Source organism: Bombus pascuorum, chromosome 2, assembly GCF_905332965.1.
Source record: "Bombus pascuorum chromosome 2, iyBomPasc1.1, whole genome shotgun sequence".
Lineage (NCBI taxonomy): Eukaryota > Metazoa > Arthropoda > Insecta > Hymenoptera > Apidae > Bombus > Bombus pascuorum.
This window is the reverse complement of record NC_083489.1, coordinates 18,733,506-18,758,512: the sequence shown is the minus strand read 5'-3', so window position 1 is coordinate 18,758,512 and position 25,007 is coordinate 18,733,506. Positions and strand designations below refer to the sequence as shown.

General features: G+C 28.4%; 3 protein-coding genes and 1 long non-coding RNA gene across 6 annotated transcripts; 2 read left to right on the top strand and 2 right to left on the bottom strand.

Annotated features, from left to right (window-relative positions):
- The first annotated feature begins 262 nt into the window (after positions 1-262).
- On the top strand, positions 263-5,075 carry LOC132916829 (transcription factor GAGA). 2 transcript variants are annotated; one of them, XM_060977187.1, is made up of 5 exons: positions 277-408; positions 541-758; positions 1,321-1,514; positions 1,617-1,793; positions 3,676-5,075. In XM_060977187.1, exons 3-5 carry the CDS (start codon positions 1,332-1,334, stop codon positions 4,342-4,344), a joined length of 1,029 nt encoding a protein of 342 aa, XP_060833170.1. In that variant the 5' UTR covers positions 277-408; positions 541-758; positions 1,321-1,331; the 3' UTR covers positions 4,345-5,075. The 2 variants fall into 2 exon arrangements, with proteins under 2 accessions (XP_060833169.1, XP_060833170.1); XM_060977186.1 differs by lacking the exon at positions 541-758 and having other exon boundaries at positions 263-408.
- Positions 4,501-9,660, bottom strand: LOC132916828 (actin-interacting protein 1). Its single transcript, XM_060977185.1, has 13 exons — positions 9,502-9,660; positions 8,476-8,597; positions 8,300-8,390; positions 8,061-8,208; positions 7,825-7,992; positions 7,446-7,614; positions 7,234-7,362; positions 7,034-7,138; positions 6,647-6,967; positions 6,459-6,578; positions 6,212-6,370; positions 5,698-5,848; positions 4,501-5,581 (listed from the first exon to the last, which is right to left on the bottom strand). The coding sequence occupies exons 1-13, from the start codon at positions 9,515-9,517 to the stop codon at positions 5,472-5,474; spliced, it is 1,809 nt and encodes a 602-aa protein (XP_060833168.1). The 5' UTR covers positions 9,518-9,660; the 3' UTR covers positions 4,501-5,471.
- Positions 9,661-9,890: 230 nt separating this feature from the next.
- Positions 9,891-18,349, bottom strand: LOC132916827 (rhythmically expressed gene 5 protein). Of its 2 annotated transcripts, none has more exons than XM_060977183.1 (4): positions 17,941-18,349; positions 14,438-14,609; positions 14,257-14,346; positions 9,891-12,019 (listed from the first exon to the last, which is right to left on the bottom strand). In XM_060977183.1, exons 1-4 carry the CDS (start codon positions 18,049-18,051, stop codon positions 11,625-11,627), a joined length of 768 nt encoding a protein of 255 aa, XP_060833166.1. In that variant the 5' UTR covers positions 18,052-18,349; the 3' UTR covers positions 9,891-11,624. The 2 variants fall into 2 exon arrangements, with proteins under 2 accessions (XP_060833166.1, XP_060833167.1); XM_060977184.1 differs by lacking the exon at positions 17,941-18,349 and adding an exon at positions 15,485-15,508.
- A 948-nt stretch (positions 18,350-19,297) lies between these two features.
- Positions 19,298-21,795, top strand: LOC132916826 (uncharacterized). The gene is made up of 2 exons (XR_009660206.1): positions 19,298-19,968; positions 20,059-21,795. It is a non-coding gene; the product is annotated as an uncharacterized LOC132916826 (long non-coding RNA).
- Positions 21,796-25,007: the final 3,212 nt, after the last annotated feature.

Below are 25,007 nucleotides of genomic sequence, written 5' to 3'. Positions count from 1 at the left end.
TACATACGTACATAATTTTCTGTAAGTTTATCAGATATCAAATCCCATATTTATAATTAAATATTTTGTAATGTCCATTATTGGCAAAATTTAAAAAAGTCATATCTATAAAGGAGACTAGAAATCAATATTCATAATGAATAAAAGAAGATGATCCACTAAAACGAATAATAAAAAGAAATAATAATTAAAAAGAAATAATCAAATAAATCATTTTCTTGCTCGTGTTTTTCAGCGATGATTTCGTATACTTCTATAATATGTCGATAGGTGACAGTGTATGTCGACGTTGAATAGGCTACTGTACTTTTTCTACGTTACTGGTGATTATGGCGAAGTTTGCCAAATGGATGTGAAGTGTCTTGTAAAGAATATCATTGGCGATTTTATCAAATAATTTTTATCGAGGTAAGAACAAGTGACGCGTAGAATTCTAATTCTAATTCGGTGACGTTGACGAATTATTATAAGAATGATAAATGGTAAAAATGTTTGATTGTTTCATATGAATTGCGAGTCAATATTTGTTCTTTCCTCCAGCCATACCTGAAAGTACAATAATAGACTTGGCTGGAACCTGCAGCCTGATTAAATAAATAGTATTGTCTGTCTCTTGAACTGCTCTACCAGCAGTAACCCAACTACCATCCCGTCCGGCGCAAATAGATCAAATCAGATCTACAACCAAATTTTTTTCATCTTTTATTAACGGTTTTGGACACATAACCTTCTTAAGGCAGTGCATTGTATATTTGAAGGTTCAATTTTATCATATTCTAATTTAATTATTTTTTTTTTCTTTCAGTAAAGATATATGTATATGATTAGAAGATGGTATAGAAAAATATAGTATTCTTGTACCTACTTTATGTAACTTTTTATCCATAGTTATGGATGTTTATTTTATTTTAAGATAGTTTTGTTTGTGTAATTTATGGTCTTATGATTATATCATAAATAGAGAGCGGATTTTTATGCATTTATGTATATTGAAATTTGAAGATGCAAAAATATACAGAATGTATGTATATGTATAAAAATATATAATATATTTATAGTAAAATACTTGTTATAGCTTGAAATAAAGAAAACAAATCTTTCTTAATTGTGTTCATAAAAATATAAATTTGCATAGAAATCCACAGCCTAATTATAAATTTCATTTTTTGCTTAATCGTTATGTTTGGAAATTTTAGAATTTTGCAAATTATGTTGAACAAATAATAATTATTAAATTTGTTTAATTCTATATGTATGATAATGTAACTATTGTAAAATATGAAATGTTATTTTAAAAGATTGTGCAATTTTGGTTTACAGTACATAAGAACATGGAGGGCCAACAATTTTGTTTACGATGGCACAATTTTCAAAATACATTGTTGAGTTCTCTTCCTAAACTGCTTGATGGTGGTTATTTAACAGATGTCACATTAAGTGCTGGTGGTAGACACATACATGCGCATAAAATTATCCTTTCTGCTTGTAGTTACTACTTTAAAGAATTATTTAAGGTATTGGATGTATTTTTTAAATTGCTAAACATTTTCTTTTTTTTTACCTTTTTGTTTTTTTGTTAAATTTAATCAACAAAAATTATATGAATCAACTTTTAGGACTTAAGTTCTTTGCAACATCCTGTAATTGTATTACCAGGAATGGAATATGCAAATTTATGTGCACTTGTCACATTTATGTATAATGGTGAAGTAAATATTTATCAAGAGCAATTACCTGCACTTTTGGCTATGGCAGATACTTTACATATTCGTGGATTAGCTGATATAGCTGGGGTAAGGAAATTCATCTACGTTTTTGATTAATATAGTAAAAATACAAAGCAATGGTTGCACAAAACATTTTGGATTGGTAAGTTTGTACTGTAGTTAATATTGCGCTGTAAGAATTTCTTAATGTACACATATAAATTTTTTTTTCTGAATGCATATTTTGAACTTCGAAAATTTATATTCTTCTCTATTTTTCTTTTACGACTGTTCTACCAAACCTCTTATATTAATGCTTTATACATCAAGTAGCATGACTGCATTTTGAATGTAATTTTTATGCAATTAACTGTTCTTAAAGTGTAGAAAAATGTGGTAATATATGAATAGTAAAATTTGATGATTAATTTTCAGTTGGATAAAAAATTCTTATCTTAAAATTTAAAACTGTGAATAGAATTTAGTTTTTGTCAAATTAATTTATAAATGATAATAGCACTATGTGTAGCTGGTTCTTAAAAAAATGTTACTCACTAATTATTATTAAATTTTATTAAATTGATTATTGTTTATTAATTACATAATAGGGACAGGTAATAGTATTATTTGATAAATCATTATTCCTTATCTGGTGAAGCTTGTCTCAGTGTGAATCGTAAAAAACATACGTAACAAAGCATGTATCTTCTTCAGTGCCTTAAACATTAGCAATTCCTTGCTGATAATTGTAATTTCCTTGTAACCTGTTTTCCAAAAACATGTAGACTTATTTATATATTGACAAAATTACACTTTCACTTATAATAATTATGTCAATATTAATGACTTGTTGATTGAATTTGTTCAAATATTCAGTAAGTGCAATTATTTAATAATTGTTGATTTAATATAACAAAAGCTCAACAAAATGATTTTTATGCTCATTAGTATTTTTCAAAGATCGTATTATTTTATAAAGTAAAAATTTTTGTTCAAAGAATGTCTATCATTATTATTTAATTTAATTAAAGTTGATTGTTTCATCATTTACCATATAACATATGATACATTCACACATATAATAAACATAAACAACTAAACATTGCAAAAATAATACATAGACATTAATAAAATACCTCTTCCTTTATACAGAATTGCAACAGAGTAATTTCTAAAGCTAGTTGCATATTCGCTTTTCCCTTCTTTAATCTTTATATTACCCTCTGATCGTGTTGTTTTGTTCAGGTCACTTAAATACATTCACTGTCGTTCCTCAAGAAGTATCACACGAAGGAATTACCTACTACACATATTATGTTCATGCGTGCATCGAAGGAACGATAATGAATATAAACGATATCCACGAGATCAAGATCGTTGTGTGTGTTGCAACTAAATGCAAGTGGATGCATCCCATGGAACCTTTCCCCATAGAATGAGTTTACAGGTATAAAATAGCTTTATCCAAAAATCTGTCTACATGACTAAAACTTTCAGTAGATATATTAGAACAGTTAAATCTCTTTTTTACATATTGTGTATCTTTTTTTGCATTAAAATAATGCTTCATATTTTAGTCAAGGGTGATTATAACAAAAATTTAGAATTAATAAATTTAGAATTAATGTATAAATACTTAACAGTCCTATTTTCTATACAAGAAAGAAAAAAAAATACAAATGAATAAAGGAAGCAATGCATGAAAATTGTTCTACAGAATAACTTACTGTAAAAATAAAATTGTAAAAATGTGTTTGAAAAATTAAAAAATTAAATTTCAATTCTTTCTTATGATTAAAAGATCTTTAATCTTAGAGGCTAGGTAGAACAGGAATATTTCTGAATACTTGATAAAACGTAAAAGTTTAATTATATGAAAGATGAAGGGAATTCAAATATATTAATTCAATTTTAATATTTCAATTTTTTTACAATTACGATTCATTCTTCTCCTGGCTTTTTTTTACAGAAAAATTCGAGACACGATAATGGTTTATACGTTCAACCTCCACCTACGCAACTGCAGGAAAAAACATTAGCCGAAACGCCGATAAAAAAAGAAAATAAAGACAATATCATAAGCGGTGGAGAATCTTTAGAAACGGTTCTAGATACAGATGTAGCTGAGAATATGGAAGAACCCTTCAATGATCAAGAAAGTATACCTTATTGTGTGAAGACTAAGCCTTACTACTCCATTAATGCGAAGTTAAATCAAAGAGAAAAAGTCAGTATTCCTTCCATTAATGCTTCTACCAACAAATATGCTGAAAAAGCATATTCGGAAGCTGGAATAGATGAGAGCACACCTGTTTTAGAAGATCAAATTACTCCTGTGGAAGATATAAAGCCTCCTCCTGTTTGGGATGCGAATTTCAAGTTTTTGACAACGTCTGTGGGCAGTAGAACTTCTCAGAATTACAATAAATCTAGTGTCACTTGTCTTATTTGTGGAAAACAATTAAGTAATCAATATAATTTGCGGGTACATATGGAAACACACAGTAACAGTTCGTATAGCTGTACAGCTTGTTCACACGTATCAAGATCACGAGACGCGCTTAGAAAACATGTTTCTTATAGACATCCAGTTGCGTCGTCACAAAAACGTTCACGATATAGTACACCGAAATCATAGAAACTAGATACCTTGGTTTATATTATACCCTTTGTTTTAGACACGTTTTATTTAAATCATAAATTTTGTGCTATTTAATTTGACTTAAATACTTCATTGACTAAAAAACTAAAAAAAAGGGGGGGAGATGAAAATGGTTATAAATCAAAAGTTGAAGATTTTTTTTGTTATTTATTGTTAGATATGTTTATATCTTTTAAGTAATAGATTTATAACTTGAAAGAAAGTTGAATCAATATGGAAGTATTGATTTTTTATTGTAAAATTATTAAAATGTTTCCTTGTCTAAGTAGTACTTACTCTGTACAATTATTTATTTAGTTGAAAGGAGTCCATTATAGCGTGTAATGGATTAAAACGAAGATACATAAAGACTACTTTTCAACATATATGATCCCTTTTAACTATTTCTTTCTTTTTTTTTTTTTTTTTTTTGGATTTAATACTTAAACGTTGCAATTGAATATAAGAATTGAATATTTTATTATATGAAAATACATTATAGGAAAGGATTTAATATGAGAAACTTACGTACCTCATCTTTTTAAGAAACATTCAGTACTAGACTGATTAAGAATAAGGCAAGTAAGATCTTGATTATGTTGTTTTTAAATGTACAAATAACTTAAAGCGTGATGACGTTCCTCGAAACCCTTAGTGTTCGAATTGTTACTGTTTTCTTGTTATCGTTACACTGTTTTAATAAAGACAAAGTAGACATTAGACAGACATTTTCCGTTTTGATGATTTTTTTTCATAATTAATACTTTTTACAAATCATCCAGTAAAAATCGATGAATCAGAAAAAAGGGCATGTTTCCCTCATTACATTGTAAATATTTAAAATATACCTGTAGTATAAAAAACTGTTGTTTATAATTCGCACTGGCGCAAAAATGTAAAGAGATATTGTTGCAATTTCGTTTGTATATAGTATGTACTTGTTTTGATTATTTCAATATACCGAATGTAAATGATCGTAATATAGACTAATCAATCTCATTCGAAAAATCGTATTAAAAAATAATATACAATATTCATTCAGTGACTACAAAATAAATAAAATGCATTCAAAAAATTAAGCTCTTTTAGAAAGGAAAAACAACATATCTTCAGAAAAACATTAATTAAATCTTTTCTATACGCCATATCTTAGTATTACAGTCCTGCCCAACTGAAATCAATGTTTCCTCATCTAACCAAACTAAACGTGTTATTTGACTTTGAGGATGAGCATCTGAAACAAAATTGTTTTTCACAATCGCATACATTTTCTTCCATTGAGATAAAGTATGACAAGTGTAGAAATAAAATAACGTTACAAAAAAACGGAGATTATATATGTATACTTACTTTTAATAATAGTATGTTTTGCTGGATTTGTTACGCTCCAAATGATGATCGTCGTATCAAGACTACCGCTTGCAACCATAGCTGAATTAGGACACCATGCTACCGAATTCACTCTTGCATTATGGAAACCCCATTCCCTATTGTGCGCAAGCTGTAAAGTTATATTTCGTTAATAATTTTTAAATCAAATTACGATCAGATAACATTTATTTCCAAGCGAAAAGCTTTACTCACCCTCTAAAAATCCAACAAGCGTTTAGGAGGAGCAATTGTTACAAAAAAAAATTGATATAAATACATACAATATAGCAATCACAATATTTTGCTAATGGTAAATATTAATTACAATATATGCGTTCAAAGCGTGAGATATATTAATAATCTACTAAGTGACGAAGGTTAAATGGGAAAACAGGTAACACCTTTTCTGCAACTTTGTACAAGCGACATGTATGAATTTCAAAGATATTTGAGGTTTGTATAAATTATACAAAAGAAACACTTCTTTTTTTACCTTGTATTCTGGTACAGTATAAAGAACCACCTTTCGATTTGTGTCACAAGCAACTAAGTATTTGCTATCAGGACTATAAGCAGCGTCTGTAACTGTACCTAAATGTTCTAATTCCATTTTCGGAGTTAGATTCGTACCTGATAAGGTATATATACGAATCTGAAAATTACACGAGAAATCAATGCACTATATATTCTACTATTTTACTAACTTTTACGAAATTATATATAAATTTAAAAAAATATACCATATTGTCTGATGTCGCTCCTATAGCTACATCACCATTTTCTTGATTAATTGACACACAAGATGGTTCATAATCGATTGATGTATTTGATACCTTTCGCCCATCTTGTGTAACTGTTATCTAGAATATACACCTACTGTTAATTTAACTAGTTTTTAAATTAAAATAAAATGAAATGGTAATCTTACCTGGCGAACGGTTGCAATTACAGCTAGATCTGTGTAAATATCTAGACCCCGCGGCTGCGAGTCCAGTTTAACTATAGCTGTATCTGTATACGTGTTTGTATCGATATCAACCGATCTTAAAGTGTCATCGATACCAGCGGTATAAAGCAAATTTTTTGTAGCTTTCATTCCATTAATTTGATTTCCATGTCCGTGACCTTGGACACGGTCATTCTCTCCCGTTTTTGCATTCCAGTTGGTAATATACCCATCATGAGATCCAGTATAAATTGTACCTCTATCAGGACTCAAAGTTAATACTGTTATTGGTTTATTATGGCCCTAGAAGTATCCAAAAATTAAAAACTCATCCTATAAAAGCATTCTTACTATTGATACTATTGTTACCTTTATTATTCTAAGAGGTTTTGTAGGATTAGCAACATCCAGATAATTAATAAAGCCACTTAGAGATACAGATAATAAATGTTTGTCTTGCCAAAGGCAACTGACCTAAAAGAAAATTGATCTTGTTACCGATTTTATTTTTATTTTTTCAAAATCGCTATCGATTGTTTGTTGTATCGCAGAATTAAAGGATTACATACTTGTTGATCATCGACTGTCGATCCCATATTGAATTCACTAACCAATGAGCGAGTTTCTACGTCCCAAAGTTTACACGTTTTATCACCAGATGCAGTTAATAACTGCGTTCCATCTGGCTTCCAAGCCACCTGTGAGATTATAAAGACATGTTAATAATGAGTACATCATTATCTTTAGAAGAATTTTGCATTAAATGATTTCATTTATTTACTCCGTATACTCCGCCTTGGTGAGCTGGAGATCCTACTTCTCCAACTAAATCGGAGCTTGTACCATCATAAATAAATACTTTTCCGTCAAATCCTGCAGATGCAAATAAATTACCACTAGGCGAATAACGTACAGCCTGAACGAATCGAGTATGCTCCTGCTTGGTCATTCTGCATATATCATAAATTTATCATTTAAATAAAAATTTCAAAATTTTCATATCTCAAATACATAAAGTTTTTATTTAAGACTTGCGGGTGACGAAGCTGATTGGTAATAAAATGTTTCTTTTTACAAAGAAGTTGCTTATACCCGGAAATCTTACATACAAACTTACTATTACCAATTTATATTAAACCATTTAACTTTCATATACATACTTAAATTTAAATGGTGGTCCTTCAAAAACAGCAATAGTATTATCCTCACTTCCTGTGATTAATCTAAATGGTCTAGCAGGTCTGAAGTCACATGAATTAATAGGCTTACTCTGGCCCGAGATTTCACCTACAGATGTACCGGTTTCCGCCATAAATACATGACCAAATCTAAATTTATATATAAAAATAAAGTTGTTACTAAAATTAAAACCATATTAGAGCTATAAGTTATTTACCTTTCTCTTCCTTCTCCAACAACTACCATACGCTGATTGTCAGGTGACCATGCTATGTCTTTAATAGGCCCCCCAATAGGATGGAATTCATTTTTTAAAATATGTTCTTTATTGACAGTATCCCAAATACGTACTTTGCCTGATTGATCTATTATAAAAAATCATATAAATTTTTAAGTCTATATTAGGTTCTTATATATAATATCTTTTTATAAATAGTTATCTATGATTGTACATACCACCTGATGCTATATAAAACCCACTTGGGGAGTACTTTGCAACATTGACTGGACATGAATGTTCTGTATAAATATCTGCAATAGCTGGATTCTAAAGATAAAAAGTAAATAAGATAACATTGCATTTTAGTGTTCCATATAGGACTTGAATATATTATTTTATATATTATACTTACATCAATATTTCTAATGATTACACTATTACCATTAGTGTACAAAAAATTTTTCCCTTTAGGATCACCTCCTAATACAAGAGGCTGTCCCCTTTGTGTCCTGGGTAGTGTAGCAAATATGTATTCTGCAAATATATGAAATTAAGGCTAATATTTTAATATGAGACTAATATAAAAAAGGTCTTATAGCATGTTATTTGTAATAAGATCTGAAAATTGTATAATAGAATGCATCTTCTCATGAGAACTAAAATATACTTCCTTGATTCATTGGCATAAGTCCAATATGCAATATTTCAAATTATTTTAGGTATGAAAACTGTATTTTGGCCTAAAATTATTGCTTGCTTTCTATATTCCCAAAAAAGTCTACTTTTAGTCCAAATTTAATTAATACAACCAAATATAATTAAAAAAGTTACATTAAAAATAGTATAAAAATATAATTCAAATGTTTAAAACTATTCCCAAAATATTAAAATATATTTGTAGTCTTTGTTTAAAAATTACAACTTATAGTATTTCCTTTTGGAAATTTAATTACGTGTACAATTTGTAATTAAGTTTCAATGTCAACATTTATTTTCATATTATAACCATTCATTTTTTCGTTCTATTTCATACTATACACCACAGTAAATTGAACTCGATCTGATAAGCTATAGTTATCGTAAGCATAATTACGCCAATTTAGATAGAAAAGCAAATATATTTAAAGTAAGAAATGCAAAACAATTACTTCATGATACAGTACAGTAAAACTGCACAAAATAAAGAATGAAAAATCCGGTGATTTAATGAATAATCAATTCTGTATATATGGTTGTATTTGAAAAAAATTGGTAATTAATTTAATTGTAATCAATCGTGACATTACATACATATGTGAATCATTGATGCACTTCAAGTGTTATGATTTGGCTCGAGATAAGACCGGAAAATTGGATAGCTCGATATTTACACAAAATATATGGTAATAAGCTGTCAGTGATACACGAAAAATAGGTAAAATCTGTAGGTGTCACTTACTTGTTTCATAGGACATTTTTATTCCGTTTCTTTCTTTTAAATAATACTTGAAAAAACTCAACAATGGGAATCGGTTCAATGCCTCCCTCGTATCTTTCTCTGTCTCCCCCCCACACACTTTCCATCGAAATGCTTGTTCCGCCCTTGCCTTATTTAGCTGAAGCATTGATAATACTGAAACAAGATCGGCGAATAACTATACAGCTGACGTCGCTAAAGCCCCGTTTCCATATTGATAAAAAATTCTATCGTCAACAAAATAGTTGTTATCAATAGGTAAAAAATCAACAGAAACAATTTAAATTTCATTTATTTGATTTTATTTAATTATTTATTATAAGAAATAAGAAGTTTTAAAATGATGATGAAGGAAATGAACTTTTCTCAAATCAAATATCACATTTTATTTTAAATCATCTGTAGCTTAAAAATATTTATAATGACAAACTATCTTTCTCGCTTTAACATTAATCTTACCACATCTTACAAATATTTATGAGCAGTTTTATACAAAATCTAGTCTATTATGTATTTGTATAACATATGGGCTCATCATCTTAAAATAAATTCTAATATTGTGCTTTATGCAAATATAAATCTCGAAATTGCACATTATGTACAAAATTTTCATAAAATATAACATACCAAAACTCAAATTATATATTTACAAATCGTCACTTTCACCGTTTTCGAAATTTATTACACAACTGCAATAAATATAATATTTTAACGAATGCAAATATTATTGTATACACGAAAATATATTTCATTATATTATGACTTTTGTACGTATATTCACTCAGCATGAAAAATAATAAATTTTCAGCGAGGTAAGTTCCCTTATGCCACAAAGATATGTACCTTAAAAGCAAACAAAACAACTGAAAATCTAATTGAGACTTGGAAAAATCTCAAATAACAAAAAGAACTGGTCTATATTCATGCTTATTTGAATAGTGTATGAAATTATAAATGAAATCAATGTAAAAATAAATGATACTTTTATAGATGATGAAATAAATAATAAATTAATGGAAAACTGTGTGATTAACAACATTCATGGTCGACATTACCTACGTATAAAAGAGTGTGCAGAAATATAAAAAAAGAGGAGTATATATACTAATTTGAAGTACTTATTAATATACTTATTTAAGTTGAAAACTACAAACGATTCAACCGTCGACCAATCGTCAATTAACTTCCTAAATATTACATTCTGTAGTAAATGTTTTTAGAAATTGGTATAATTATTAACACGAAATATATGAATACCATTATCAAAAGCAGTCTTTTCAAACTCATCGCTTTACGAGATTATTATCTAATAATGTGCACATAAACAATTAAAATTATCGAAAAGTATCACTCTCCATTCATTCTCTTACATCCAATAAATTGTTCAAAACGACTAAATGATTGAAATATTAACTCTTCATCAAAAAATAATCTTCAATTATAATCTATAACAAACAGCTATCTCTTTTATGAAAGACCAGTTTTTCATAACTACAAGAAATAACCACGACAGTTTTGAATATAGAAACTGAATAGAATATAAATTGATCCAAATTCTTGCAAATGTGTCTTCACTGTATCTACAAAAGGTATTAAGATTTTTCATATAAGACTTTCAACATCTCAAAGTAAATTTCATTCTGAGACTACAGATTTTTATCCAAATTCATATTTTTGAGAATATAATTAAAAACGAAAACTTCAGTTAAAATTATTTTATCGAATTACGTATGATCCATTTTGTTCTATCAAAATAAAGATCACAACGTTCGACAGATTAGGTTTCATGTTTGTATAAAGATGCATCGTTGTAAAAGACGTGTCTGTAAAAGAAAGACACTTTTCGGACAATCCAATATTATAGAGAGCACTATATTTTGAATATTTTATATATTTTGTGTGCATTCTGTGCAATTTCCTATAAATGCATAAAAATCTGCAGTCTATTCATTACCTCTTCCTATACCTCCCAATAGTTTTAACTTTCCGAAGAACAAACATAATTTCCTATTCTGTCATTACTTCTAACAACATTCAACAAATTTTATAGCCGCCTACATGACCAGGCTCCTCGATTCTTTATCGTCAGTTCAAACTCTTCCTGTTCAATGGTGCCGTATCTTACGCTTTGCAGTTACTTCTTGAAGTAATCGTCTCTTAAATGGTGAATGACTACTTCGGAATCGAGTAGATTCCTCTTGAGACCGTCGATGACTATTGGCTTCCGCGAATGAGTTTCCTTTCAATTGTTTCTCGTAGAATTCACTATCAGTTTTAATTTCTTCGACTGAAAGTACTTTGGAGCGCCTGAATTCTTCCATATCTTCATCTCGAGGTAGAGGACGCGTTGTATCTTCCGGAACCGGTCGACCATCCGGATACACTCGAATCACCATTGGTCCAACTAGATATGGACCAGTGTGCTCAGAGGATGGTTGTATATAATCGTGTGTCGCCATTGTTTCTTCTCCTATGCCGTTTACATCGCTATCACCGACAGCTGAAAAATAAGAACAATAAATATATGATTTCTTTAAAATTAGCAGCCGATTACAAATGGTTCTATGAAAAAAGTAAGAATAATGAATACGTTTAGAGTAGCAAAATTATTTTAAATAATTCATTTTCGCCTGATATGAATCAGGATTCTCAAATTACTTAAAAAGATCAGTTATGTGTCTCCCGCGATTATATTTTTAAATTTCTCTTCGCAATTTCTCTATATGATTCGATATGAAGAAAGAGATTTCCATAATGGTCTTCAGTAACCTTCCAACCTGTATATTCTAACGATTTTTATAGTTGAAAGCTATTTCTTGAAAAATTTGAGAAGAACTTATTGATCTTCTAAATATATATTAACAAAATTGATTAACTATTTTGTTTATCTAAAAACTGCGTCGTTATATTTAACATAATCAATAATCTTTAAGAAGAGAACGAATCTATCCATAATTTAAATAATCGAATTAATATTATTATAATATTAAATAATTGCTTAATCCGAATTAACATTGTGACTTAAGTAATTCATGTTCTTGTTGTTCACGTTAATAAATGAATATGTAATCACGTAATTAAACAGCTATGCAAAAGTCTAAAATTTTAATCAAAAGGGCAGCATGACACTGAGAGTCCACTAATAACGTGACATTTATGCCGATACTAAGTTTTATCATAATAAAAAGAACAGAATTATCATTGATCGTAAATATTTTTAACATAATTGACTTCTAAACTCATGTTACTAACGGAATAATACGTGACTAAAAAGTCATTCCTTTTTTCGCGTATATGACCTCCGCATTATGATAATTGGACGTATAATATTTTCATGTCAGTATCCCATGATACTTCCTACTTCCGTCAGTTCGTTGTCGAATGTTTCTTCTTTGCAAGGACTTTCGGAAGAGACGTGCAAGAATGCAAACGACTAAAAATTCCATCTCTCTCTGACATATTCAACTTAAATAGGCTTTAGGCGAATATTTCGTACATTCTTTTTCATAAAAAAATTATGATTTATGTAAAAACTTGTAGTTTCTTACTATATTACCTGTTAAATTTAATTCAATAGATATATAAAATAAGACATAATTCGCAACATAATTGAAAAGAGAAATTATTTTAATAAAAAGTATTGACACATCCCTTATTTTCCTATGAAATATTTTCCTTATTAGGTCCCACATGATATTAACATACCACAAAATTTTTATAGACGTGTAAAATTTAATATACTTGGATTTAATTAATTAGTTTGAAAATTATAATAAATACAATGATGTGCTACTACTTCCTGTAGCCATAGTAATATCACCTTTTTTACAATTATACTACCATTTACAAAAAATTTACATCATAAACCTATATACACAATGATCTAGGCAATAGAAATTCAATAAAATCAATTAAAATATCAATCTGAAGAAGAAGGCCTTGAAGATCAATTAAAATAAATTTTCATCTAACATCTCTTCTAATTTCTTTTCTTTTATTCTTCTTTAAAATTTAAACTAAACTAAACTAAATTTAAACTTTTTTAAAACTAGAACATCGAATGAGATTTCTCAGATCCTCACAGTAAATAAACATTTTTCATAGCATCCAAAAAGCCTCCCCGAACTTCGGTTGACTCGTTCAGATGATCGGGTGAAAGTGCAGTTAAAGAAGCTGGTCCAATTGAAAACAACCGTTCTGCTATCAAATGCGATCTCGTTCGGTTAAAGAAAAAAAAACTTTCTATAGTGGAACGTGCGCGATTGAGACTTGGAACTTTCTCACAACAGTATTTATTCTCTTTCATTTCGGATCGTGCAGATAATAATCTCTTTCAACGTTTACATTTCTTTTTAATCATTAACAAACGTCATGCGAACTTGATTTTCACGGTTAACATTTTTCTCGACTATTATGTAGTCAGTTTGAGTACAAGTTTTTTTCGTTCTTTTCTTTTTTCTTGTCAATTAATACTTTCACCTGTATTAATGAACTTCATAAGGTAATTAGAAAATTAACAGGGGTCAAGAAAGTGATTCTAGAATGTAATTGTAGAATGTTTTTCTCATTTTATCACATTTAGACATCTTGTTTTAACTGTAAATATCTGTATTAATGAACTTTATGAGACAATTAGAAAATTACAAAGGTCAGGAAAGTGATCCTAGAATGCTATTTTAAACTATTTTTACCTCTCTATCATCTTTACAAAATTTTATTTCTATTGTAAATACATACCTAATGAATCTGTTCCGATGGAGAAATAGAATTCATCTGGCTTAGGAGCAAGTCTTGGAAAATATGCGTTTTTTATCATGGCTCGCCAAACTATAAACAAGGAATAGTAAGTTAACGTAAAGAGAATTAATTTTTGATATTATATTAGGTTTATTCCATGTAGCGAAATTGAAAATCTTACTAAGTCCTTTCGCATCACGTTGATATGGATCCAATTGATCGAGAATGTTATTGTCCATGTTAGCTAAGTTCCGCATCCCGGCAACCAATAAATTTTTGTTGCAATCCGGCATGGACGAATCCGCACAATACTTGGCTACTTGCATGCTGAACACTCTTAACAAGTAACTCGCCTGAAATTAAACATTCTATAGGTTATCTTTTGAAAAGAAACTTAAATAATCTCTTTCAATATTATATATATATATTCGAAGCAATATATATCGTTACTGGCCAAATAAATATTATGTGACAAGAAGAAGTAATTCTTCAGTAATGACTGCAAATATTTCGTTCAATTATTTTTAAATATTATTTCCCGCCGAGTAACATCATTAAATCCGATTTTTAAAATTCTCCCTTTCATTTCTAAGATATTATCATTAAAATATGGTTCAAATATAAAGCACTATGCATAATATAATATATACAATGAACAAATTTAAATATTATATTATTAAAATATATAAGTCTTTAAGAATATATCTTTGCAACATCGATTTTTAATATTCTATTTTTTAGTACCAATAAAACCTTTTTTTCCTCCTTTTATTTCGCTACATTATCAATCAGAATACAATTCTGCGAGCTAATTTGCTTGGGTACTACCTACAGCATCATTTATGTCAAATCAAATATCAAATGAAACTATGAAGATCAATATATGAGCTGTTTATTTGCCAAAAAACAAATTATATAATATAAACATCAATCAAGTGCTATAGTATTAAAATTTCAAAAAAGGGTGTTAACGATTTTGACCTGTGAATAGCTTATACATATCGTATACAGAAAATGGATACGTTTTTGTCTGCGTAAATCATCATGTCGATCATCGCGAAAGCTATTTTCCATTCCGTCGGAGCAAATGCATTCTACACGCGTCCGGTGAAACTCGGCAATGTGTAACATACAGGATATCGAACACTACAGTTATAACAAACAAATATATATGCGTGTCGCAGCCTGTACCGTACATCACGTATCGGGCTTTGATTGCGATACACACGTTTTTTTATTTTTCGTCACGAGAAATTCTGTCTGCTACGTGAAACATGCCCCCGTTCGTGGTGCGTCTACGTAAAGCACAATGATCGATGTCCACATACTTTTGGCTCTATCTATCGCCCAACGATTACGCGAATATTCAGCCTTAGAATTTCTAATGACATTTCTGTAACGTCTTTTGGACAACAACAAAATATTTCGAAATTTAATAATATTGACAATCGGTAAGTGTTACCAATCAAACAGTGTTGGTAAGATCACTTGCGTAACGATACAATTTCTTTCGTAGACATTTTTTGTAATAATATTTTTGATGAATCACTCCTTTATAATTTTTGTCATTCATTATTTACACAATTATATTAGGCGAATTATTTTATTTTTGGAATGTTATTTCTATATTTCAGAATTCGTATGTCTAGATTTTGAAATATTTAATTCTATGATTTGGAATACTTATCCCTGCTTCTTTTTTTTAATTTTAATTTTTATTTCTTATAATCATATAAAGATAAATTCTTAAAATGAGAAATTTGTCTTAAAATAAAGTATATAATTTTTAACAATAATTAATTTTTCAATAAAATGTTTAAAAATGAACTAATTTTGTGTTTGAATTTATTTATTCATGCACATAGAAAAATGATATTTATAAAGAAGAAAATATTATTTTTATGTACGATATAGAACGTGATAAGTTTCAATCTCGACAAGTTGTGCTCGTTCGTACATCCATGTATTCCGATGCTGACCTACATAAATTTGCTGCGTGATCGATGGTGGATCATTGTATTATTTTTTAAAAGATTTTGGAAATAAGAGAGTCTAAATGGACAGAGAATCGTTTGATAAAAAATTACCGTGAACAGAAAATGAATACAGATGATAATCTTTCTATATGAACATAAAGATTAGCAAATTTTCAGATTTTAGAAATGTTAGATATATTGAAATATCTTAAGTCGATTCATTAATATGAGTTACAAGTTCAATCTCTCCATAGATAGAGAGCACGTTCTTGAACTTCAACATAGCAATCAGTTTTACCAACATATATTACGAACATATTACAGATATTGCGCATAAGGCGATTTTCACGCCTTTTTCTTTTATCAAGACTATCGCGTGTTTGGATGATTACAGCTTTATTAAATTATTATATTAAATTACTCCAGTAGAAATTTTAATATTAGTTAATATTGTAAATATTATTATGATTAAATATTAATACGATATTAATTATATATTAAGAAATTATGTTGCATTCAGGAGTTTGAAATTAACTGCTTTAGAAGTTATTCATTTATTAACTTGGACAGCTAATTTCAAAATCCTCGATGCAATATAATATCTTGCTAAGTAATTAATGTTAATAATTGATATGAAAAATTCTTCATACAATAAGAAATACTTAATTTGTATATACATATATGTAGATATATAAAACGTATAATAATTTTTATACCGAGTTTAATGAACTGTATATATATATATATATATATATATTAGGATGTGCAATGCGAAAATGTTGAAGAACAATGTAACATATCTCTCTTGCTCTCTTGCTACCGTATTTGATTACCGCATTCTTTCTTCACTGATAAACAGTAACCCGTTTAGCGACTGTAAGAAATATAGAAATGTACTCAGAATAATGAATTATCGTACTTATATGCTACTTTAAAATTCAAATAATCTTAAAGAGAATAAATAAAAATAAAAAAACATATTAACAAATAATCATGATTGACTAATTTTGCTTCCACATATTTGACATTCATAAACAGTATTGTTATGAGATTAACAATCTCCATCAGTCTTATGAATTAAAAATTCCAACTTTTATACTCAACATTGTATTGTAAAAAGATTATTGAAAAAATTGATGAATTAAATTTTTCCAAATATTCAATGGCTATTGTTGACAGACAAAGCTACTATCAACAGATGGCAAAATCATTGATCGCAAACTGTTGTGTTTGAGACCGTTTCTATGAAAAAAAAGAAGTATTACGAGAAGAAGGGCACAATGTCATGAGAAAAGTCAACGTCCGATGCGCACTCACGCAATTACACTCGACCGGTCTGCACAAGTGCACGAGCAGAGCATTTTCAGCGAATGCACTCGATCGTGTTCGGTGAAAGTCTGCTATTGTTGATATCATCCACAGATTACTATGGTGCGAAGTTTATTTTATGTAAAAGAAAAAACTTAATCTTCGTACAAAATACATCAGTCATATATTTTTTAAGATTCAAGTGAAATAGAAATAAATAATAAGTTTATCTATGAAAGATCAAATAATGCAAATCCAAATTCCATATATATAAGTAGTGTCTGTCTCAATAAATGATTACTAAAATAACGATTAAAAATCAAATTTTATTCAAATATAATTTTTTGGAGAAAGATTTACTCTGTAACATCTTCAATTTAGAAATGAAAAAAATCCTTACTTTCTCACCCCTGGAGAGGAATTCCCACATGGGAATCGCAGAAGCAGTGACACTCAAGGTATAGCATCCCAGAACAAAGGTGAACAGCATAGCAGTTCTCAGAATCTTCATATTTGCTATTTCACTTATCTTTAGTAGCTTTCACGAACACACTTTTTATACGTATTGTTAATCTAGGGAATTCGATCTATCACAGATATACTACCAACGAAAACACTTGTTTTATGATTCAGAATATATATACAAATGATACGATAACGAGTCTCAAAATTAAGAATTATTTACTAACTAACCAAGTATTAGTAGTAATATTGTATAAAATTCACGTGGACTCGAATGGACGCAAATGATGAAACGACTTTATCGCGTTCAATGGTCTTTGCAAACTGGCTGAATTTCCTTCAAACTCCGGTTATATGTATGTTCTGTATGCCAGTGACGTCCATGAAACACCAGGTCCCCCACTTCTACTTTCAGGAACAGAGTCCACTGCTTGTTCCATAATGTTTACTTCTTTCCAGGATGTCACCCAATTAATAGAAACTTCTGTGTAGCAAAAAATATATTCATTACTTTTATGTTCTATGAATCAAAATCTTTAATTCATATTTTTTAAGATTCATTGGATTATATATGTAATGCAATAATATCAAAAATACAATGCCTACAAAAGGTATCGACACGCTGTTATATTTTTTATAGCATTTACATAATAATTAATTAGGTTCAAGTATATTAAATTTTGTATTATGTAATAGTAATTTCATATAAATACAAAAATTTAATATTTTAAAATTGAGGTGACGAACCTGATAGAAAAAAAGGTTTCATTGTATATAAACTTTTTTGTTTATTTGGTATATTAAATTATAAGAGTTTTACAATAGAATTAAAAATTGTAGATACAGAGAAAATCAATCGAAAACGAGTTTATACGTAAGAGGAAGTCCGTGGTGCTCACTGTCATGAAAAGATTCAGTCTTGCTTATCAGGTTCCTCCAGCTACTTTAACAATAAGCCCTTAGAATCACATTCTTCAAGGTCCTAAAAATTACTATTATTGAATTACCACATATAAAAGAATGAAAGTACAATACGAATATTAAAAGATAAATATTGTTCAAAATGAAATCGTGATTGTGAGTACATGATCTGTATTGCATTCATGGTATGTTTCTCAAAATATTTACTATGATTTATTTCAGTGGGAATACATATACGTATATGATTTATTTTCGTATAAAAATTTATGGCTACTTAAAGATGTATGTGACGTAGGTCAATGATCGAACTATAAATCAATATTCGCCTAGAAATGTTTCCAGTCACTTACATCGCAATTTTTTGGAATTTCCGTCACTTAATGAACAATTTGCGAATCTGGAAGTACAAATTGATTTTCTATGTAGGACAGATGATGTATGAAATATTAAAAATGATTCTACTAGTATCTACTCGAGCACGTTGGGAAGACACGTGGATGGAATATTAAGAGGGGTACCAATTATAACCTTTTAATAATATTAAGAAAGATATACTAGTTTTTGATACTTTTTAGAAATAATTCCTTACAGGAATAGTATATATTAGTATGCTTTTGATAGTAATATTTAGATTGCGAATATACATGAATTTACAAGATCTTTAAAAATATAAAAATGTACAAAATGCACATAATATCTAAAAACATAGGAAATATTTAAAATGAAGTACATAGTTGTTATATATGTCCCTGAATGGGTAAAACTTATGTTAATAAAGATGTGTATAAAAGTGTATAAAAATCCATAATCTAGTATATTGTTCAAGTTTGTACAATTACGCTATTAACGCTGAAAATGATTTCTATAAGCTTTCATTTAAGATGATGAGCAATTTAAATAACTTTATGAAAACTTCAAAAGAAAAATTGGTGATGAGTCTTTTCTATGATAATAGCGAATGTGAGAATTGAAATATGAACCACAAACATACTTTCACGCATATATTCGTGTCGATGCAAGTGTACGTTGACGAATAAGAGGCCCTGTACGTATTTTGTATTATTCGTGCAGCTAAATACAGACAATGCGAATGGTTATCTGTTTAAGTCAATTACTGTAACCAGCGTCATTCCAGGTAATCTCGACTATCTCGTAGGTTTGCTGCACATTTAACAGTCAGCATGCAGTCATCCAACTATTATGTCATTCGGATCCTATAAGAATAGATCTACAACAGTGATTCTCAAATTATTCTTTATGAATTTGGGAGATGAAAATTATAATACAAATAAGTCCACTATTAATTTTTATAAAACGACATTCCATATTTATTATTATAAAAATTTATATTTTTACAAGACATGAAAATTTGTCGTAGCAGTAAATAAAATTATAACATAATTTAATTAAATACAAAACTAAAGAGATAATACGTTTAAAAGTTAACATATATATAGGATTGTGTGAATTCAAATTTTCAAAATTTTAATTTACATCACCATGATTTTGAGTTTGTCAATTTTATTAAGAATCTATTTCGATCATTTTCCTATATATCGAAAAACATAACCTATAATATAGATGATACTCTAAAGTTCAAGAATCAAATTTTGTAATTATACTCCATGACTATGATTAATAAAATTAATAAAAGAATATTATATAAACACAAAATATTGAATTTATTATTCTATGAAGCTCATTCTTGTTTTATTTAATAAAATTATACACGTATAAAAGTTCAATGGTTTATTCTTTATGATTGAAAATCACTGCTCTACAATTTCATGAATGTAATTGTAATATATCTTCGATCGGTAAATCAGCGTAAAAACAATTGATTGTGAAGAACAATTTACTTGAAAATGAATGACCTTAGAAAAATCGTATATGGTGATTCGTTGACCGAATGAGTCATTCTACATTCCAAATCTATTGATTGTGGCATTCGTGGCATATGATCCAACATGATTGCATGTGCACAATTCGTCTATAATTTTCATCCATGAAAATTTCGTGAACTTAAAAAATGTCCTTACTATGTTGTATAGAGTAAGGGAGTAAAAGAAGTCTATGATAAATTTTGATTGATCTTTAATCGATCAACTGTATTCTTATCAATTACGGTCTCCTAAGGTTATGTTTCTCTTAGCTATATGAAAAATGCATTAAGATGCTAAAAACAAAAGTCTAATGAAGGTAAATCTAGAACTTGTACGTTGCATGATCATGAGAAGATAACCGGGAGAATTATAGAATAAGTTACAAAGTTATTTCACTCAATATAACTAATATATATATATTCTTTATTTTTGTTTGCCTTTCAGTTTTGTAGTGATCTCCTACTACATATAATCAACATGTTTTGCTTATTACTATTTTACGTTAGTAAAAAAATTCATTAATTAAGTTATTATAATATAACATTTGTAATTAAAAGGTGGTGTAGTTAAAAAATGTTAAGCATTACTATGTAAAATGTAGTTAATTTATATTCATTATTTTATTTATTTAAATTTATGAAACTTCATACTTGTTTATATAAATGCATGTTTTAGTATTTTTAATATGTAAATATATGTATAGTATGTTAGATAAAAATGTTGCCTCTCCAACAATTTAACTTTTTTATAAAACTGAGCAGTGAAGCTTGACAATCGTTTTTCTTGGTTCGCGAACTATGAATTACTTGTAGTTGTTACAAGTGCATCTCGCTTTTATTTCCCATTTAGATGTTAAATTGATCGAATAAAAATGTATACTTCGCTTGATTTATTATAGAAAAGAGGAAAACAGTGAATCCGCTTTATACAATGAATATTTTATCTGTTATTTTAAAACAATTTTCTAAATATAAATAAATAAATAAATAAATTAATTAATTAATTAATACAAAAAATATTTTATTTTTATTGTTTGTTTTTATTATTTATTGTCAGTTGTGTTAAAATGGAATGTAGGACAATTGTCAATCGTGAAATGAATATCGTAATGCAAGATTATGGAAATCGCTTCCGCTTTTCATCACAACGATCGTCACCGGAGATAGCGAGGTGCAGAATTTGTTCCGGTTGACATAATAGTTACAGGATGTTTCACTCTTTTTAAAAATTTCTCGTGTGAATTTCAAGTATTTGTATTAATGTAAAGTAAAATTATGTTTTTTCAAACCGAGGTAGATGTAACATAAAATACTTAAAAAGTCACGTATTTAACAAATCATTTTTATATTTAAGTTATTCTAATATCATAATAAAGTATTACATTGAATCCTTTAAATAATCTAAAATTGTATCTGTAATATTTGTAGAATTATTAAATATTAAGAGATTATCTCAACCAGGATGCAAGGAAAAATTTCCCATTTTTTTAATCCTATAAAAAATATTCCATAAACAAAAAGAACTAATAAACATTGATATTTCGACTAACGTAGCCTCATGGGTTAATAATGTGGCGCCACGAAAATATTTGCCGCGTCTTATAAATGTATAAAAACAATATTAATTCATAAGAAAAAAAGATGAGTATGCAACGATTTAATGGCGCAGTATATCGAAATGACGCCGAAGAGAGTTAAATGAGTTACGATTTGTTGCCGGTAACGGTGTCAGCGAGTTGAAATGATTATGCGTGAATTTTTTGGCGCGCTGAGTGATGCGAGAATGTGGCGCCTCTAAGGAATGCAGAATTACTACTACTACTATATATGGAACAATGTTAGGATTGATTAATGAGTGTAGAAGCCTTATAGCTGAAAATTCCTGAGGATTGCCACGTCTTTTCGATACGGCGATTTGTTAGAGAATGAATTAAATTTATCATACTAAGATCTGTAGGCTCATCATTGGGATACAATTACATTTTTTTATAAGAATTCCTTCTTCGGCCTCTAAAGGTTGTCGCAGATACCTAGCCAATAAATTATCTCGAAATAAATTACTATTATATACACACAGAAATAATTTATCTATCGTCATTTCGTGTATGGGAAAAATCTAGTTCTCCTTAATTTGAATTGGATAATGTATTCTTTACTTACGAACAGTCTAACCTTTTTTATAATACAAAATACCTTATGCTAATGTACAGATGTGTATGATAATCTGTCGAATAAAGTTACTTTAACTATTTTTAAATTAACTATGTACGTTATTTCTACGTCATTTCGTGAAGGATAATTTATCACTGGCTGATTATAATGAAATATCAATTTTAATCAACTATTATAACGAAATATAGTGTATTGTGTATTGGTTTATAGCAATGAAGTTAAAAATTAAATTAGATAAAATAACGCATAAAATTTATATAAATGTATTACGAAAATATTCTTTCCAAGATAGAAAAAGTGTATTAGAATAATAGATACTTTACAAAATTCCACTACATAAAGATACAGAGATACAAAAGAATTTTTATGATTAAGTAAGAAGAAAGATAGGTTATCAAAGGAATTTCTTGAAACCATCGACTAATTTCATAAAATTCTAGGACCCAGATGAAAGAAGAAATTATGACGTAAAAGGTTATAATTAAATTCTTGGAATTTCCTTTCATAATCACACTGTGAAATAGTCAAAATTCAGCAATGTAAATTGGTTGAAAAAAGATTGTAAATGAAACGAGTTAGTATAATGTTGATTCTAAAGGAAAATCAACATCGATTAAGAACTTTATATGAAACAAATTTTCTTACTCTGTCATCTTTATCTATACGAGATAATTAATTCTCCCATTGTATTATATTTTAAATAGTATTGAATTATTCATGACTATAATAATTTAGATCACTACTCTATTGAATATTTAATTTTATTTTGTATTGTACATTCCCCACGATAGAAATTAGTAATTAAAATAAATTATATTAAAAATTCAAAAATTAAGTAATCTGATTCTAAATTGTCATGATTTCCATTGGCCCAATATCAATAATGCCAATGAAGAATTACTGATAGCGCGAAAATAAATGCCGGATCTACCTATCGAACGGTTTTGCATATGAGTGCAATAAATTTCACAAGTTTTGAATTCCAAAGACATATAACAGTACGTCTGGTCACGTGTACAAACCTACGCAAATCTTATTGACAGTGTTATTCCGAATTCAGGAAATTCCAAGTATTCGTTTTAACCTGAGATTTTACTGACTGATGCCAAATAGCATTTCAGTCGAACGAGAGATACCGAATAAAAGTAATATAATAATTTTATTCGCATTTTCAATTTTGAAAGGTGAAATGTACAAGATTGAGGGAATTTTTTGTTACGGAATTCGTATTTTGCAAATAATTGCATATGATGACTTATGTTTCAGATAACACACGTCTAAGTTCAGTGGTTTTTATTTTTGTCTTCCTGACATAAACGCAACCTTATTAATCTTGGCTATATACATACATGCATTATACTACTTACTTGAATGTATCCGTAAAACTATTTACAAGGACATGTTGGTGCTGTTGCATTTTTTGTGAATAAATTACTATAAAAAGTTATTGATAAAGTTTAAACAAATATTGTATCGTAACGCATTTCTCTTAATATTTAGTTTAAAAATTATATTAGTTTAATAATTAAATTTAAAAGCTATGTTAGTTCAAGAATCAAATTAAAAAGTTTAAAACATACTAGTCTGTTAATTAAATAATTAGAAATTTAAAAACTATATTAGTTTAAAAATTATATTAAAAGTTTAAATATTTTATATAGAATATTATTTTAAATTAAAAAATTAAAACTAGTCCAATACTTAAATTTAAAAATCTAAAAATTATATTAATGTCCAATTTAATAGTTAAATTCAAAAATTTATAGTTTAGAAATGATAGAAAGTCTACGTAAAAAAATGGAGAAAGATCCGTGTTACATAATTTTGGAAAAATACGAAGTAAAATTTTTGACAGAGAATACAGAAGCCTATAATTAATTTGCATATTTTTTGAAGATTGGGGAATACATGGGTGATGTAAACGGTGAAACATCTTCGTGTGGGACATAATTTAAATGCAATTTAAAACTAGTTTAATGGAGTTTCGTATACGAATAAACTTCTTAATTTTCGAGGTATTCGTTCACTGA